At 42.9% G+C, this 17,797-nt stretch overlaps 2 protein-coding genes across 2 annotated transcripts; one reads left to right on the forward strand and one right to left on the reverse strand.

Moving 5' to 3' along the window:
• Positions 1–1,986: 1,986 nt before the first annotated feature.
• LOC133015097 (ankyrin repeat domain-containing protein 34C) lies at positions 1,987–6,612 on the reverse strand. Its single transcript, XM_061082224.1, is given in 5 exon segments — positions 1,987–2,931; positions 3,410–3,425; positions 4,921–5,128; positions 5,643–5,825; positions 6,400–6,612. Coding segments are annotated over 5 exon segments (1,491 nt in total). The 3' UTR covers positions 1,987–2,060.
• A 2,366-nt stretch (positions 6,613–8,978) lies between these two features.
• LOC133015418 (RNA polymerase II elongation factor ELL-like) lies at positions 8,979–17,427 on the forward strand. The gene is made up of 11 exons (XM_061082609.1): positions 8,979–9,289; positions 10,911–10,955; positions 11,290–11,411; positions 12,164–12,324; positions 13,217–13,518; positions 13,820–13,944; positions 14,410–14,999; positions 15,094–15,160; positions 15,741–15,912; positions 16,203–16,247; positions 16,362–17,427. Exons 1-11 carry the CDS (start codon positions 9,152–9,154, stop codon positions 16,488–16,490), a joined length of 1,896 nt encoding a protein of 631 aa, XP_060938592.1. The 5' UTR covers positions 8,979–9,151; the 3' UTR covers positions 16,491–17,427.
• The last annotated feature ends 370 nt before the right edge of the window (positions 17,428–17,797 follow it).

The following is a 17,797-nucleotide window of genomic DNA, read 5'->3' on the forward strand; positions in this document are numbered from 1 at the left end:
CGGGGGGGTGTAGGAGGACGATTTTTGTAGTCGAGCGTGTGTGAACTCTTCGCTAACTCGCTGTCTCACACATGCACAAACATACATACACACACACACGTAAACTCCCCTGCCTCTGTGTTTTGGAAACCGGTTTCGTTTGTGGCTGCAAAGAAAAACCACATCAGGGCTTTTTTTTTCACCATTTGACAGAACAGAGTAAAAGAGGTAAATCTTTTGAAAATGAAACTTGTCCCTTCTTTACCTCCGACGCACTGCATCTCAGCTTTTACCCTTTGAACACAACCAGGTCTCACACACACACACATATACACACACACAGGACACTGGCTCTCAATCCAACACACCAGGGACCAGAGTACAGACTTTACTATGAAGGAATTTTTTTGTTTTAATCTATTTAAAAATGGGGCGGGAGAAATGTTTGGGAAAGTAAGGAGGAAGAGAAAAAAAAAATTATGGACAGATTTGTTTGCGAAGAAGAGGTAGAGGGAGGAGGAACAGCGGTTTCCTCCCCTGTACTTTTGAAATACTGTTGTATAAAATGCAGTCAAACTTCTCTATCTTTCTGTCCTGTAAGTAAAGCTGTCACAACGTTGATCATTTCTGTATTTCTATTGTGCTGATGTATAATACTGTAACATTCAGGGGGAGGGGGGGTTACCAGAGGATGTTTTTGGGGTGCGGGAGTAAAAGATTTTTCCGTTCAGTTCCTCCAATTTTTTTTTTTCTTTCCCTCTTGATGACAAAGCAGTATTGAATATGAGGCAGCCTGTCCTTGGGGAGTTGCTTTGTATCTCATGTTAGGGTAGTTTCAGATCCTAAATGTCTCGTGTAGTAAAATAAGAGGTTCCTTCTTCGTATGTTTCTTTATATTGTAAAGTTTCTTTAGATTAAAAAAATGTTGCTTATTGGAAAAAAGGTGGGAAAACTGCATTGATAATAAATGTGTTTTTTTTTTATTTTATTTTTTGGTTTTGTTTTAAGTTTCATCAAGTTGTCAGTCGTTTTTGCCTGTGTCCCCCTTGTTGTAGATACATATTAAAAACAAATAAAATGACTTCACTCCTTTTGCCATGAACGGAAGCATTTTTTCATCTGTGCATTTATATATTTATTTCCACAAAATCATACTGTTTTTGTTTTTTTTCTGTTGAAATTACCATCCTAGTGCGGAAAGTGCAAAAAACAGATTTCTGGCAAGTATCTGTATTCCAAGAAAATTGATTATGCAGGATTTTCCAACATGTCTTCGGGGTCAAAAGATAACAAGGAAGGGAATTATTTATGAAATGAATAAATCAAAAAATAAATCCCTTTGAATGGTTCTCAGTTCATAGACCTGGGAAGAGGAGTTACGAGTAATTATATTTGAGAAGAAACAAAAAAGGTTGGATGCCCCAGTTTAAAAATACCTTTTACATTTTACCCTTAATTTCTCTGTTTTTATGCCGTTAAACTGTGGCATCAGTCACACTTCAAGGAAACAGTTCAATGTGAAATTACATTTGTATTCATTTTATTGTACTAATTCTATAACAATTAAATATATCAAAGCAAGTGAACCTCATAACAAGCTTTTGTGTACGGCCTGAGAGAAGCATATATATCCCAAATCCTTCAGATCATAGCTATACCTAGGGCTGCAAATAATTACTTCCCAAAAATGAAATTGCTGTTTATTGTCCTGATAAATATCTTCAAATTGCTGATGGCCATCATTTACAAGAAGCAGATAAAACCCCGAAAATGTTCATTTAAGCTTGATAGAAAAATCTAAACTGGCAAATACTCACTGAGTTATTGACATATTCCTGATTCTTTATTACAAACTCTACATTTTGATCATCAAAAACATTAGATTTCTACATTAATCTATAAATTATAGTTCTAAAGCATTTTGAGCTTATAAGAAAATGTATAGTTGACAATGAGGATCCAACGAGATTTGATCCCACTCAGATAAAGAAACAAATCTATCCTTGGACTATGGCGACTGATTCATTCCTCATGTGGAAGCCTCTCGTTACAGAGGGATGAAGATGCCTCCAGCAGGAGTCTCAGTCGTGAAGGCCCATGTGGTTGGTCCTGTCTCCTGTGATCTGGTCGAGCTGCACCGAGTGACGACGCAGTGACCTCCTGCTCCTCTCACCACAGCAGGAGGCCGCAGGAGCCACCAGGGAGGTGAGAGAGAGGGAGAGGGGGAGCGGAGGGAGGAGTGTTCGTCTCCCAGGTGCTCCTGATGAAGAGGAGGGTGTGGAGGGCGGATGAGGGAGAAACACCATGCTCCTGCTTTTAGCGAGGGTGCTCCGGCTCGGCACCTGCAGGTGAGAGTCTGATTGGTGGACCAAGGGCGGGAGGTGAAGGGGAGGCGGGACCACCGTGACGGAGGGGAGGGTGTTCCTGCGGAGGTGGGAGTGAGGTGATGGGCAGACAGGAAGCTTAGTGACAGAACTCCTATGGGTCAGGTGATCCAGCGCTGACCCTGTTGGAGTCAGACTCCTCTTGGAGATCAGTCGGCTCATGGTTGCCTGAGAGGAGCTCGCCTCTGTGAGGGGGGGCCCGGGCTGAGAGACCCTCAGAGGGAAATCCTCACAGCCCCTGTGGAAAGTCTCTCCTCCATGTCTGTCATCCCCTCTGTGAACCAGGCTCACCCTCCTTTCTTCCACCCTGACCTGATGGAAATGTGACTCCTCATCCTCATCCTCTCTTCTCTCATCTTCGCTCCCTCCTCCCCCTCGTCCTAAATCCTCTCTGCCTTCCTCCTCCTGCCGGCTCCTCTCCCTCGTGCCCTCCTCATAAGCTCTGTTCAGACAGGCCAGGTTGTGAATGGCCAGCCATGGTTCAGATAACACTCTGTGTCTGGGAGTGTCAGAGCGGCTCAGTGGACTCAGCTCGCAGGAGGGACGTCTGCTGCTGCTGCTGCTTCCTCTCTTAGCTGATGGATGAGACACAGTGTGTGAGTGTAAATCACATGTAAAGTAGTGCTGGTCATTCCTTACTATAGTAGAGTCTACATCATTTGATATATATATCGACTGAAAAAGTCAAAAAAATGATCTACAATTCTCAAATTAGCATTTCAGAATGCTATTTTGTCATGTTGTTTTTTTTTTGTATAAAAAGACTGAATATAACAATGGATGACACGTTTCCATTTTCTCCTACTTTCCTAACCGACCAATCGCATGTATCCCTCAGCTGTCAATCATTTTGTTGCATAAAATAACCAATTATAACCAAACGTAACTGAAAAATGAACATTAGATCAAACATTGATGGGAAAATTACAGAAACCATCTTTGAGAAGAATTTATTTAATGTGTTGTTTGACTTTTTAGTTTGGTCCATGTTCCATCTACTAACATGGAGAAGGCAGGGTTTATGCTGCAGTCAGCCACCAGGGGACGATCAAGATGATTTGGCTTCACTTTTGGGGAGCTGTCATATCGTCCATCTTTATATATCTATGTGTATGGATGTTTGAAATGTGTGGGGATATTTGTGTGTGTGTTTTCAAACATTTTCTTTTGATCTGCAAATATCACAGAAACACATCAGAGAACAACATTTTTAAAAGTGTCAAAATGGCGACACTGAACATACCATGAAGTTGCTGGGAGTGTTATTAACATTGGATTTAGAATTTGGGTGTTAGACAAAAACAGACGCTCTGGACAATTAAAATTTGATCCAGATTACAGAGACAGAGGTAAAGTCAGTGGATCAGTGGGATAGATCATCAGATAGTCAAGTCTCGACTGTGGCCCAACCACTAACCTGTCTCTAGTGTGGCCAAAAAAAGAATGTTGCAAAGGTGTTTCGAAGACAAGGTGAGTTTTATTCTGAAACTTTGCCTAATCTGCCAACATCTTAACCAGCCTCTTGTAGGGGAACCCCCCCTCTCGGTCTCTCTCACGGATTACGTGTCAGTTTCTGTAGAAGAAGTGCAGTTTCTTTTATTGTAATGCACCGTTTAGAGTTGACTTCATCTCACCTTGGCAACACATTTTCATTTTCTGTCTAGACTTCGCATTTATTAAACACTGCTCCGCCACAACCAGCAACCAGGAGAGTCTGACACTTACAGATAGATCTGATCTCCACCTCAAGATGGAGAAGCCCCCACTTTACAGTAAAAAGTTTTTTGTTGAATTTAGATTCCTCACAGATGGACCTTTGTTCTCGGGCTTCTAGAGAATCAATCCTTTAAGAATGAAAGCAGTATTTGACAAAACAATTTTCCAAGAAGTTCGATTTTTTAGCAGATCAAACACCTGTCCTCAGAAGATGGATTTTGCAGATAATGTTTAAAAGCTGAGTTTGAAGTTTCAATCTTCACCTCGTAAGAGATTAATAAAATGGGCCTTGTGGTGAGATTATTTTTAGTCAACCTGCCCTCTCTGGTTGAAAGTTGTGTTTTTCTTCCAACAGTTTATAGCTAGTATTTTGAAATGTGACTATTAACAAGTACAACAGTGGAATACATATCTCTGTCCCTTTAGAAAACCCAGCTGCCCCACATTTCACACAATCAGTGGCCTAAATATGACTAATTCCTCCTAATCAAGATCCATTAATTCGTTTCAAAATATTAAAATAAAATTATATTAAAAATTCCCTGGATCCACCCAAAAGGTCATGTTTTTGTCTTGATCCATATCCCATCTCTCCACCAGGTTTTGAGGATAAACATGCAGGAGTTTTTGTGTAATTATGCTAACAAACAAAATAAATAAACAAACAAACGAACAGGGGGGAAACACAACTTCCTTTGTCGGGAGAATGACTGAATATTTTCAAAGCTGACATGTTTCTTCCGAAGTAAACATAACGTTTGCTTTAAATCTTATAGAAATGACCTGGTGTTATGAGCAGTGACAGTGATTATTATTCTTCCAACTGAACAGGTTCACTCACTGAAGTTGAAGATGTTGTCTCCCTCAGGTGAGCTGGGCGAGCTCGTCTTTAGGACGATGTCGGACGGGGACATGCAGGACACCGGTGAGCTGTTGGGGGAGGGGGGGATGTTCAGGTAACGTCTGGTCACTTGGCCTCCGCTCACACCGACCTCTGTGGTGATGATGATGATGTCACGACCCCTGGCCCGACAGGCGTCCATCAGCACCTGTGGAGCATGAGCACTGGTGAGGGGATCTTTGACCATTGCTTGAAAGAGGAAAAAAACTTAAATAAAAATGTTAAAATATTGTATACTTTTACTCCATTACAATTTAGAGAGGAATACGGTTTTATTCAAGTAGTTCACATTTATCTGACAGCTAAAAAAAAGACTTCCTTTAAAATGCAAGAATTCACTTCCAAAACACATAATAAACATATAAACAAAGATGCATTGGTTTAGATTTAGATGAATGCATAGTTCTTGTTTATTGTAAATAACTTCATCATCGTCTCACAACATTAAAACACTCCTAATACATTAATGATAATATCAATATTATATATTATTATATAATAAACATGTAGTAACATGTACTATTTCTTCCACCATCTTTATACGTCCTTATAAACCATTAAAACTCAAGTTCTCGCTTCCCATCTACCCTCCCTCCTCTTTATCCCCTTACTCGTTTAGATTTTCCATTTCCCCTGATCACTCCTTCCCTCTCCTGACTGACCTCCAGCGTGGGTTGGTGCTGAGCGTTGATGGCGTACACCAGAGCTGAGGCTCCGGAGTAGTCCTCCATGCTGGGGTCGGCTCCTGCAGACAGCAGGGTGGAAGCCACCGCAGCTCCCGCTCGCTCCATGCAGGCGTACATCAGAGCGGTGCGGCCGGCACGGTCCTGTACGTTAGGATTTGCCTGAAAAAAGAAAAGAAAACATTAAATGGTTCTTAATAACATGAACATAACTCCTGCATCACATATACAGCATCATATAAAGCCTTGGTAAAGGCCCAGTGTAAACTAGGAGTCAGACAACTTGTTGTATTTTACATGTTCAGAAATCAAAAAAAAAAAAAAAGACATTAGAATTATTGCAAGTTTTTAATAATCTTGTGATCTTCTCATTCTTGGGTTCTGTCGAACCTCTCGAGTGAGAGACACTTTAAGAGACACTTGCTCTCTAATGCTTCGTCCTCTGTATAATCCTGAAGTCTCTTCCCTCAGAGAAACACTGTGTTCTGCTCCACAGAGCCAAAATGTAAAGGAACAGTTTGGTCGCTGGACGAGGACGCAAGCTGATACATTAGGAACCTGTTTACTATGCATTAAAAATATACCGCTCTTACTGCAGGTACAGGTTTATTATGCATTAGAAATGCACTTGAATCAATATCTCTTTGAGCTTACATTCAGACTTATATGCAGAAAATTGGATTTAAGTGTGTGCTTTCTGGGTTGAAATTGGAAATATCAGTTGGTGCGGTCTGACCTTGTTGTGGAGCAGGTATGAGAGGAGCTTCACTGTCTCGGGCCCGGCCGGCTCTCCTCTCAGGGCCTTACACGCAGCCAGCAGCGCCGTCTCTCCTTGGGGGCAGCGCCCGTTGACCTGAGCCCCCCCATCCACCAGCAGGCGCACCAGCCGGAGCTTACCTGAGGCTGCTGCACTGATGAGGGGGCTGCAGTCGAACAGGGGGTCCGCCATCGCCTGGAGAGAGGCCGGAGGAAAACACTGAGAATTTGATTACTCCAATTTCACTTGATCACATCTTTTACCAACTGTGTCTCATAAAATCTGGTCTGTATAGCACAGTGATCCTAATATTATCTCAATAGTATTATTTTTTAATGTATATGATTATAGTTTTTAATGACCTATTTTTTTGGTGTTTTTCTTCACTAAATTGGCCTTTTTCCTCACAAACAAATACAATTCCCCTACAAAAATAATTTAAATGAAAGTTTGAAATGCATAAGAAACAGTAGAAATTTAAATTCTTGGTAAAATGTAGTCGTGGTTGTCTCATTCAAACTGTCCCTCACTGTTAATTACAATAAAAAGCTTGAAACAGGCATCATTCATAGTGAGTCAATGTATTCAATGAAAATGAAAGTTATTGTTATTATAGATGCTTTAAAAATCAACATGGCCGTGACATATGCAATCAGCAGGGTGATATATGGACAGTTACCCAAAGCAAATCTGAAACTTACCTTGATTTATTCAGAGTGGCTGCAGAGAGAATTCATTATGTTTATTCCATCATTTCCTCGACCCATTGAAAAGTTCCCGTCCTCATTCCGCTGACCTGCGAGGACACTACCTTTCATCCGCTGCCTCAGTCGGTGACTCGTCTGTCCCGATCTGTCCTCTCTGTCCCAGCTGGGCGGAGAGCGGACGCTCGTCCCGCAGAGAGCGTTCAAAACAGTTTCCAGTCCAAAATGTCAACTGCACTACAAAGACCCACACACTCTTTGATATGTGTCGGCTTTGAAACAGGCCTCATCTGCCTGGTGGCCACTGTCTGGGTTCAAACACACACACACAAACACAAACACACACACACGCATACAGATACACACACCCAGAGACACACACACACACACACACATACACACACACACACACACAAAAATAAACTCTCAGCAGCTTTTTTGAATATGTAAACTTTGTAATGCATTCGTTCCTCTTTTTTCATCCAGTATTTGTCTCTTCCTTTTGTTCTCTGTGGAGCGGCTGTTCCGTGAAATAAATAAATTTGACTTGAATGAATTCATGAAGAGAGAAAGAGATTCAAGCTCTGAGCCTGTGTCTGTGATGAGATCAGGAAAAACACACAAACACTAAACGTAGGTCAAACAGAAAGTTGAAGCTGAACAAGAGAAAAGGTTGTGTCTCTAATCTTATCTTATCTATATGATGCCTTTATCTGACTTCATAGTGAGATTATGATGATGTCATTCCTACCATATTATCATTAATAATTTTTAGATCTATATAAGCTTCCGGTCTCGTCTAGAGGAAGCAGCACTACCTTGAATTAAGTGACATCATTTTCTGACTTCAATCTATCAAACTCAGTAAAGTGAATATCAGTCACATTATATTGATTATCCAAAAATAAATAAATGAAATTTTCAAATGTGATAATATAACAGAATAACTTTTCATCCAAGGTTACAGAATGTGATGTGATGTAAAACAGTGTGAGCTCACTATTTAGTTAATGTCTCCATGTAGAAATGAACTTCAATCCTTTAATGAGATAAAAGTTTGAGGAGAATTTAGAAAACCTGACTTTACTAATATGAAATCTACCGATTACAAGGCTTGTTGTTACATTTGAATTTAGTGATATTGTCTTTTTCTTTGTCGACTCGTGTCGCCCAAAAGACAAACAGGTTTAGGGACAGTGAGGAAACAACGCATGACTGTTCCAGGCTCAGTTCCACAAAAGATGCATCTACGTCAATCTCAATGCATTTGGCAACTATTGTGTAACATGGGTGAATATTATGTCTAACAAAGGAATTACTCTAATCTCGTCATTAAAGGTCACAAACATGCTTCACTCCAGTTTATCTGGCCCAGTTTGTGAATTCCAAGGAACTCTTGGGTGAATTTTTTATTATAGTTTCACCCCCATCCCCCCCCCCCCAAAAAAAAACACACTAAAGAAACTAGAGAAATTACATTAATGTCAATTACAAGAAACGTGTCGATTATTGTTTCATATAGGCACAAACCATGTACAATTCTAAAATGGATTTCTCCAATTGTTGTTGTTTTATTTACACAATTGGAAGAGACACAACCATGCATTACTTTTGTTTATGTTTATGTCCAATCTTTTAATTCAAAATGAAATGAAATTCTGTTGTTATGAAATGTTTGAAGTTCTCTGATCCATAAAACACACAAACCTGGAGGAAATGACGTGACCAGTGCCACCAGAGAAAATCCCTGCGTGTGAGAGGCGGGGTCAGGAGGAGCAGCGGCGCTTACGTGAGCCCTACGTCACGGTTTATTTATGTCCGCGGGCCAATCGGATCCCTCCTCGGCCCCGCCGTCATGACGTAGCGCGATCTGCTCCAGAATAGCGCGCTTGGCGGCGGCGCTGAGCTCGTCTTTTCTCCCGGATCCTGGCGCCGGTGCTCGGGCGGTGATGTGTCTGTGTCCGCTGCGGGCCGAGAGAGCCTGACGCCCGGCTGGAGGAGGTGGAGGAGCAGGAGGAGGAGGAGGCATGGCGGCGCTGAGGGAGAACCACAGCTACGGTCTGTCCGGCGGGGAGCCGAGCCGCGGGGGGGGCAACGTCTCCGTGTTTCACGTCAAACTCACTGACAGCGCGGCCAGAGCCATCGGCTGCTTCCACACCGGGAAGGTAGGTCCATGATGAGAGGCTCCGGAGGCGAGCCGCCAACCGGGATCAGGGTTAACTCGGACACTTCCGGGAGAGAGAGGTGGACGGGGAGGAGGAGGAGGGGGGGCAGAGGCGGGCTGGGGCTTTGTGCCCGAGACCGAGTTGTTGTTGTGGTTGTTGTGTTGTTGTTGTTTGTCTGTAATTAACCCGGTTCCGTCCCCGACGTGGAGACGTGTTGCGTAAGAATAATGCGGAAACTCTCCTGTGAGACGATGCTGCTGGAAAAGGCCTCGACGTCACGGAGCTGGAAGTGTTAGTGACTGGAGGAGGCAGGGGCGGCTCGAGGGTTTCTCTCAACCAGGGGCCCCCCAGTTCACACAGAAGGGGGGCTGGTTGGGGGGGTGTATGTCCAACGCCCATCGTCAATGTACAATTCCTGATTTGGTAATTTGGTTGATGGTAAAGAATCTGCGGCGACTTGACTTCTAATCAGTATCACGATCGTTTCAAACTTCTACCGCGGTTACGCTTAATGAACCCCCCCATCACCTTAACCCTGAAGTCCTGGCTGTGTGCGTCACGTTACGACTCGTGGAGTAAATACTCATAAACTCTAGAGCAAATCAAACAAATGCACAATAAATTTGGCTGTCGCGTACGTTCCTTATCAGCGGGAATTAACGTAGCGGAAACCCGACATTTAACGAATGCACGCGTTAGGGAAATTATTACTGAATTGTCAGCTTGATTAAGTTGGTGAGAGTATACGAATGTCAGTTTCGGTGAGTTTGCCGAGCCGGTTACCTTCAACCCATTCACACATATTCGTTCAAGGAAAGGAGAGAAGGGAAGGAGAGGAAGATGGGATTGCATTTGATGGATGGAGCACTTATCATTGTTTGCCAAACGTATCCTGAGCTGCAGCCAGTTTTTAATCCACGCTGACAGATGGACAGAATCGGAATCAAACATTTTGATCCAGTGAATCATAAACGACGCAGACGCTGCAGGAAGTCCTGACCAGAGAACAGCACATGTGCACTTCCCCTATTCAGCAATTCCATGTAACAGGGACAGGAAACTCCTCAGAGGACAAACGTAACACCAGCTCTCTTCTGATAAAACCACCCGGGCTGCTGTCATATCCCTTCTTTCGTTTGTAATACAGAGAGATGCACAGGAAGGAGGGGTGGAAAACACCTGATGCAAAACTGAAAACCGACACACACACAATACTGTTGCAGTGCACATACCTACTTTCTTTATTTAGCCTTTAAGAGTGGCTATTCATAAACCACTTGGCCTGATCATACAGACAAAACACACACACACACACACACACACACCTCCATGCTCTGTGCTGGAAGCCACATCACTCTGTGCACGCATCAACAGGTGGACTCACAAATCCCCCCCCACCTCCATGAAAAGGTCAATTAGATTCTAGTCATCGCACATTTTCCGTCCGGAGCACCAACGTGTCGGCGTGGCCTCGGCAGTTTCCTCCAGGCGGATTCACCCCAGAGAGAAGTGACGCTGCATCTGGTCGTGGTCAGATGTTGTCACGTGTTTGACTTTTAAATAGTCACTTAAATTGTGATTATTAATTGTGACTTAACACTTTTTCTTCTATCTTTTTCAGGGCTGTTCATCCCATCCCACTATCTGCTTTAATGGAAACCAAGGGGTAAGAAGCAGAGCTGCTCTGCCAAGATGTATTTTTCAGAGCCGATGCTTATATTGCTATACAAATATTGAGATACCAGTGTAAAAATTATTGTTATCAAACCCTTATAGCAATAGAAATGTGAGGCTCGACTCATTTAAAATGAATTAAGAAAATAAACATCAATACACATCGTTTAATTGTAGTTTTCTTATTGGCACATGTCATCACAGAAACACTGATTCTAATACGTGTACGAAAGGCTCATATCTGCAGATCACTTATAATAATAATTTTGGTTTCATACATTTTAAAGATGTTGTATCTGATCCTTTGTTTTTTATTCTTCTTGCAGAGGATCTCTATCCCGTGCTCGGAGAATAGAGATGACGTCCGGACGTTCACCTTCGGCGTGACGAACGTGGCCCGTGACAATCCTAATGGAAGCTTTGACTGCGTCCAGCAGCTCAGCACAGGGTAAAGCACAGAGCAATAAATCACCTGCACCGATCAAACACAAGTAACCTTTTGTCAGAATAACGATTTCAGATGTCAGAGTTACATTTTAGGGGGAAATACAACACGTAGATCCTTGGTACTCAGCAGAGTTTACAGGAAGAAAAGTTGCAAAATTCCGTTGGGAGGCAACAAGCAAAGCAATCATGTGATAAATACAGGGTAGATTGCACGTTTCACTCTAAACAAGGAATTCAGAACCCACTCATGAGGGATGTGAGCGTGTTTTGTCTCAAGCTATTACATGATTACATGATTATATGTTTACTTTGTAGTCTATGAATAGAATTAACTGGGAATGGGAATGAGTTTCAATATTTCAAAATGTCTCCACTCCCCTACTGCTGTGTGAGAGTCACCCCGCTGGCAACGCATCTTTTAAATGCCAGAGGAAACACAGAGCTCCTGACTCACCGTGAAAAGGCCTCACAAGCTGGAAATGTGGAGATGTGAACTCGTCACAAGTTTCACAGTTAGGCATCAAATTAACTGTTGAGTCTTGACAAGAATATATTAACAGTGTTTGTAGCTGTTTCCTGAATAACTACAGATTAGTGTGTGTCGTGCTTTTCACCTGAGAAGCAGGTATGCACTGAAATGTTTTGAGTGTTTATTGTGAAATATATAACATGTAGAAGGAGTCCTGATTGCTCCATCTGTACTCACTGTCTTCGTCCTCCTCTTCGTCCTCCTCTTCCTCCTCCTCCTCCCAGTGCTGCCAAAGAGCTGTCCTGTCTCGGGGTGATTCAGAAGAAGATGACAGTCAACGCCACAGATGACTCGTACGATAAGGCTCGTCAGAGCATGGCCCAAGCTGAGGAGGAGACACGCAGCCGGGGGGCCATCGTCATCAAACAGGGGGGGCGCTTCCAGGGTAGGAGACACAGCAAACACTCCTGCGTGCTGGGTTATACAACGGTTAAGGCATAACACTGACTGTGATGGTTAAATCCCAAAGAAAGAAAAACGCAGTCAGCCATATTGCATTGGTCACCATAGCAACATGTGTGGTAACCAGTGACAGCAGTCTTCAGTGTTTCCTCCTGCAGCATTTTGTCCTTTTGTCTCTTTTCTACTGAGTAAACCTTCTATACAGCGCACACACACGTGCACATTCACATACAGAATTGTGACTGTGCAGGAAATTGTTCAGTGGTTTGACATGGGTCTCTACGAACAAGGGACAGTGATCTGTGTCACACGCCATGCAAATATACACACACATGATCAAACCAGTGATTTTGGTTTTTTTCTTTTTGTGTCACCACTGTCATCTTACTTATGACCACCAAACCACTTCCTTCTAAACAGATACGTTTGCCACCATCATCATGTTTCACTGAGCACATACAGCACATACACACTAGTTCTGAGGATTTAGTCAGTTCAGGGGAAGCGTGTAAAAAACAGAACTACAGACTTGTGCAACCGTGTTGTTGTTTCCAAAATTAGAGAGCAGCTTCTTAGTAACCTCAATGTGAGTTTCCTGTAAGGTGTAATGGGGTTTTTTCTCTTTCATCCACGGTTCTGCCACAGGACAAATATGCTGATGCACCAAGTCTTCCTCTCTGTCTTTGATCATACACATTAACAAGGTTCAAGAAATGCAACATTTGGGGGAAAAAACCTTTACAAAAACAGCACAAGGTCACCTTTTGATATTAGAAACCTATCACATCCCTTTGAAATTTCTTTTTGAAGATATTTTACGCTTTATTTGGGAACGGGCGTCTTTTGATGTGTGATTTCCTTCTTCCTCGGCTCAGGCAAGAAGGTAACGGTGCGAGCCCCGGCGCCTGCGCTGGCCAGCCTGACCAAGCCCAGGCCGTCATCCCAGACCTTCCTCGGCAACATCAAGAGAGGGGGCGGAGGCGTGTCCAAGCTGAAGAAGGCTGCCTGTGTGTCGAACCGGAGGAGCATGGGCGATGTGCAGGAGAGGCCGCTCAGGGAGAGGCTGACACACTTGCTGGCTCTGAGGCCGTACAAGAGGCCTGAGTTAATCCTGAGGCTGCAGAAAGACGGATTCTCAGCAGAGGACAAGGACATGCTGGACTCCGTAGTGATGGAGGTGATTATTTCCCTGTTTTACCGCGATAAATACAGGCTTCAGTGAAAGTACACAAGAAGAAAGATCGTGCAGAGAAACACAGGGACTGTAAAAACAACACTTGGCTGCTGTCCTATGTTATTTTTCAGCTGTGAAACTAAATATCATTAATGTGTAAAGTGGATTTTTAGACACATATGGAGATAATAGATAAAACCGACCCAAAAATGTTTAACTGTGTTAAGGAACAGATGAAACTCTGTTCACTGAAACAAAATCCTTTCTCACTTCTGTGTGTATTTGTGTGTAACTGTGTTCGCAGGTCGGACAACTCAGCAGTAGAGACAACACGTTTGTGCTGAGGGAGAATCTGTACAAGGACCTGCAGAAGGACTGGCCAGGCTACAGCACAGGAGACCAGCAGCTTCTTAAAAGAATCCTTGTCAGGTAACACACACGAGGACTGATGGGCCCCCATATTCAACTGAGGAAATTGCACAAGAAACAGTTATAAAAATGTTTTTTTAAATGGTAACTGTATATGCAGACTGCCGACTCAGCACTCTGTAGCATGAAAACACAACAGAAAGCCTGGAGAGTCAAAAGGAGCTCTTCCTCTGCGTACATTTATTATTAAAACCATAGAGCGGGCACCTTCCTTCTTTTCTTAGTTCAATTTAGGAAGTGAAATTTGTGTTTCTGCAGTTTTTCAAGAGATGTAAAACTGAGGCTAATTTCTTAGGTTAAATGGCAACAGACCTTTATATTTCATCTTTTAATTAGAATTTGTTTATGTGATATTCACTCTCTAACCAGCAAATTGACCTTCATCAGACTATTTGATTTTCATAAATAAAAAGGGTGTTTATAACTGAATATGAGGTTTTATGCACAGTATCACTGTCTGTGCAGGAGGCTCTTTCAGCCGCAGCAGAACCTCCTCACTGCCCCTGAGGCCCAGGTCAGCCCCCTGCGAGACACCCCCAACTCCTCCCCAGCACACCGTCCAAAACCTTCCCTGCCAGAGGAATACACCGACCCTCTGGCCAGCAAGAAGCCCAGGATCTCCCACCTGTCCAGTAAACCACCAAGTGCCAAGTCCAGACTGAGGCCTTCTGAACAAGTGTCTCATAAAGACGGTGCCAAGGCGAAGGCGGCTGACGAGATAAAGAACTCGCTTGACCCTCGGAAGCTGTTTGACTCCCTGTCAGTCGCCTGTCAGCAGGAGGAGGAGGTGGTTAAAAGGCTCGAGCCGTCTCCCTGTGCTCTAGAGGAGGCGCAGAGCCCAGGAGACCTCCCCCTTCCCGACTCTGACCGCCCCCCGTCCCCTCTGGTAGTGCCTGATCTGAGCAGACACACAACAAAAAGGAAGAGGAGCAAACACAAACACAGAGACAAGACGAGCGCAACAGGCGAGGAGAAGAAGAGGCGTAGGGGAGCGAAAGAAAGTAGAAAAGATCTCAGCTCAGACGACCCAAGCAAAGTCCTGCTGGATTGCTCAGGTCAGTGCTGTGAGCTGCTACATTGTGACCTCAAGCCTCAGTGTGTCAGTATTTGGAAAATAGTTTGGCATTCTTTCTTTCTTCTTTCTTTCAGAACCAAGTGAAATAATGTTCGAATCTCCGGAGCATCAAGTGGACGATGAACCAGCAGATTATTTATCGTAAGTATGTTTTTATTGGTAGATGTGACACAGCATGTTTCCACCTCTGAAGCTTTTCTCCAGAGATCAGGAAACTCCGTTCCCTAATGTTTGTGAATATGGGGTTGAACATTAAAGTCACTGACTGGCCAAGTAAGCTGGCATTTTCCAAACCAGTTATCTTACTTTGGTTTGCTTTTAGTTTGTGGCTAAGAATGGTCTGAGAGATCTTTTGACCAATAAGGAAATCACAACATTGCATGCATGCACAAAGTCAAAGTCAAACCTTTGAGACATCAGATGAATAATTTGTTTAATCCTCCTGTGGCTTTGGCCCTGATGTGGGAACTGGAGGATAAATTATAATCCTCTAGAAGAAAGTTAAGCTCAAACAGAGGAAAGTTAAGTTTCTGGAAATTTTGCTAGAAAAGCTGATCTGCTCCACTCTTGTATTCAACTTTTGTTAAAATGCAAAGTTGTTTGGGACTCGCTTTTCTGTCCTTCAAGCTTTTTAAGATACAAACCTCTTCCAGGTTGTTAATACTTTGCACTGTGTAGTAGATTAATCAGACAGTTATGTCTCTCTACTCTCCCTTCACAGGACGTACGCAGTGATTGGCAACCACGACCAGAGGCAGAGCTACAAAGAGGACTTCAACAAGGAGTACAATGAGTACAGAGATTTACACGCTCGCATCGACGGTGTCACCCGGCAGTTCATGGAGTTGGACACACAGCGTAAACAGCTTCACCAGGAATCACACAAATACAAGGTAATAATGTTGTTTTTATTTATATGACTAATACGTGACTGATACCTTTGTCCTACTATTGTCCTACCCATCTGAAACTAGTAGCACATTTAGCCATACTTTTTAAAATAATGACTGCTTTGAATATAATGCAAATGATGCATTTAATATGACAAATTTGGATTTTAATTTGTCGCTCACAATTCATAAACCTTACTGTAAAATTCTGGTTTGATTTGAATAAAATTACACATGCAGGCAGGTGTCTATCAGTTTTACTACATTGTTATTTCTTTGTTTATCTCTTGCAGACGGTTCATAATCAAATTGTTCAAGAGTATCGCAAAATCAAGAAGGTAAGAACTTTCCAGATACTTGCCAGTATTGATCTCACCACTGCTGCAGATGACGTTCACTTCCACTATCGTTCTATCACATAATCAAGCTTCCTTTTCCTCATTTCCCTTCAGTCCAACCCCAACTACAACCAGGACAAGCTCCGCTGTGAATATCTACACAACAAACTGGCCCACATCAAGAAGCTCATATCGGAGTATGACAAACACCAGCCCAGCGTGGACCACTCCTGTCCCAAATGAAGCCCCCCCGACTCTGAGACGAGTACAGCAAACACACAGCAAGGCGACAGAGGTTCACGCTGCTGAGCTGAACGCCATCGAGCTGGATTGGATGGCGGCGGCTGAGTCCACTCTCTTCTCTTGAGACCTGCTGCAGATGCCAGCAGAGTCGTGTGGGAAGAGCGGCAGCAGAGCGTTGGGTGGAAGCAGCTCTCCAGCACTGAGAAGATGAGACGTGATCTTTGAAAAGCTGTGAGCTGCTGCTTCTGTGACATGACACTTTCGAGGCCCTGAGCAACAACTGCTGAAGCTCTGAAAGCTGAAACTTAGCTCTTATTCTATAAAACCGTTACATGTGGAGAGAAGGTGCTAGTCTTCAAACACACCTGTAGATCCCCATCACACAGTTGAGTTGTTTAGTGAGTGAAATGTAAACATCTAAAATGGGTATTAGCTTCTGTGTTCTGTCAGCCCTCAATCAATGTTCACAGTTAACGCTGGAATCATGAGACAACCGCTCACTGTACAGACCCAGACAGCTCGTTACCCCAGTGGGAGGAGAAAAGATGGCGGCAGGGATGCAGAGAAGAGGTCAGGTGACCTGAGACTTGATCAGTATTGTTGTCGGCTCTCCTCAGTTCATGACTCCTGAAAGTGGTTCTGTCTGGGCTTCATAGTATTCCACTGCTGTTTTCCTTCATTTCATAATTTTTCTGGAACACACAAGACTGTTATGATGATCATTGTGTGAACTGTATTCAGGGAATTTACAGCGTGAGCGGCGGTAAAAGTACGGTGATTTCAAAACCTGTCTTGATGTGGAGTGTTCAAAGTTGCAGCGTTATTGTTACTGTGGGCTACTCTGGGCTTTTTTTGCATGCCATGTACTTCCTGCAGAATGCACCAGGAATAAATCTGAGGATTTGTCCAACTTTTAAATAAAGTCATTTGTTATTGATTTTGTATAAACTGGCCCTTATTCATAACGCTGTTAAAACCAGTAAAAACATTCAACACTGTTTCAATTACAAAGACATTCATGTTAGAATACAAGTTTAGAAACAATTAGGATGTTTATTTGGTGGATTCAATCTTAATGTTTGTTATTTCTGGGGAGGCACCGGATCCAAACTAAAAATAATATTGTTTACAATAACTTAATATTAGAACTCTGAATATCTTTATTTTAAAATAGGTCTACCTGAACTTCTTTATGTACAATTATTTTTGGCTCTAATGCATTTTGAAAGTCTTTTTACTTTAAATGTCCCCCTTTAGGATATGTCATAATATGCATATATATAACGCTTATCATTGGTTAATCGGTA

Source organism: Limanda limanda, chromosome 12 (assembly GCF_963576545.1).
Source record: "Limanda limanda chromosome 12, fLimLim1.1, whole genome shotgun sequence".
In the NCBI taxonomy this organism is placed as follows: Eukaryota; Metazoa; Chordata; class Actinopteri; order Pleuronectiformes; family Pleuronectidae; genus Limanda; species Limanda limanda.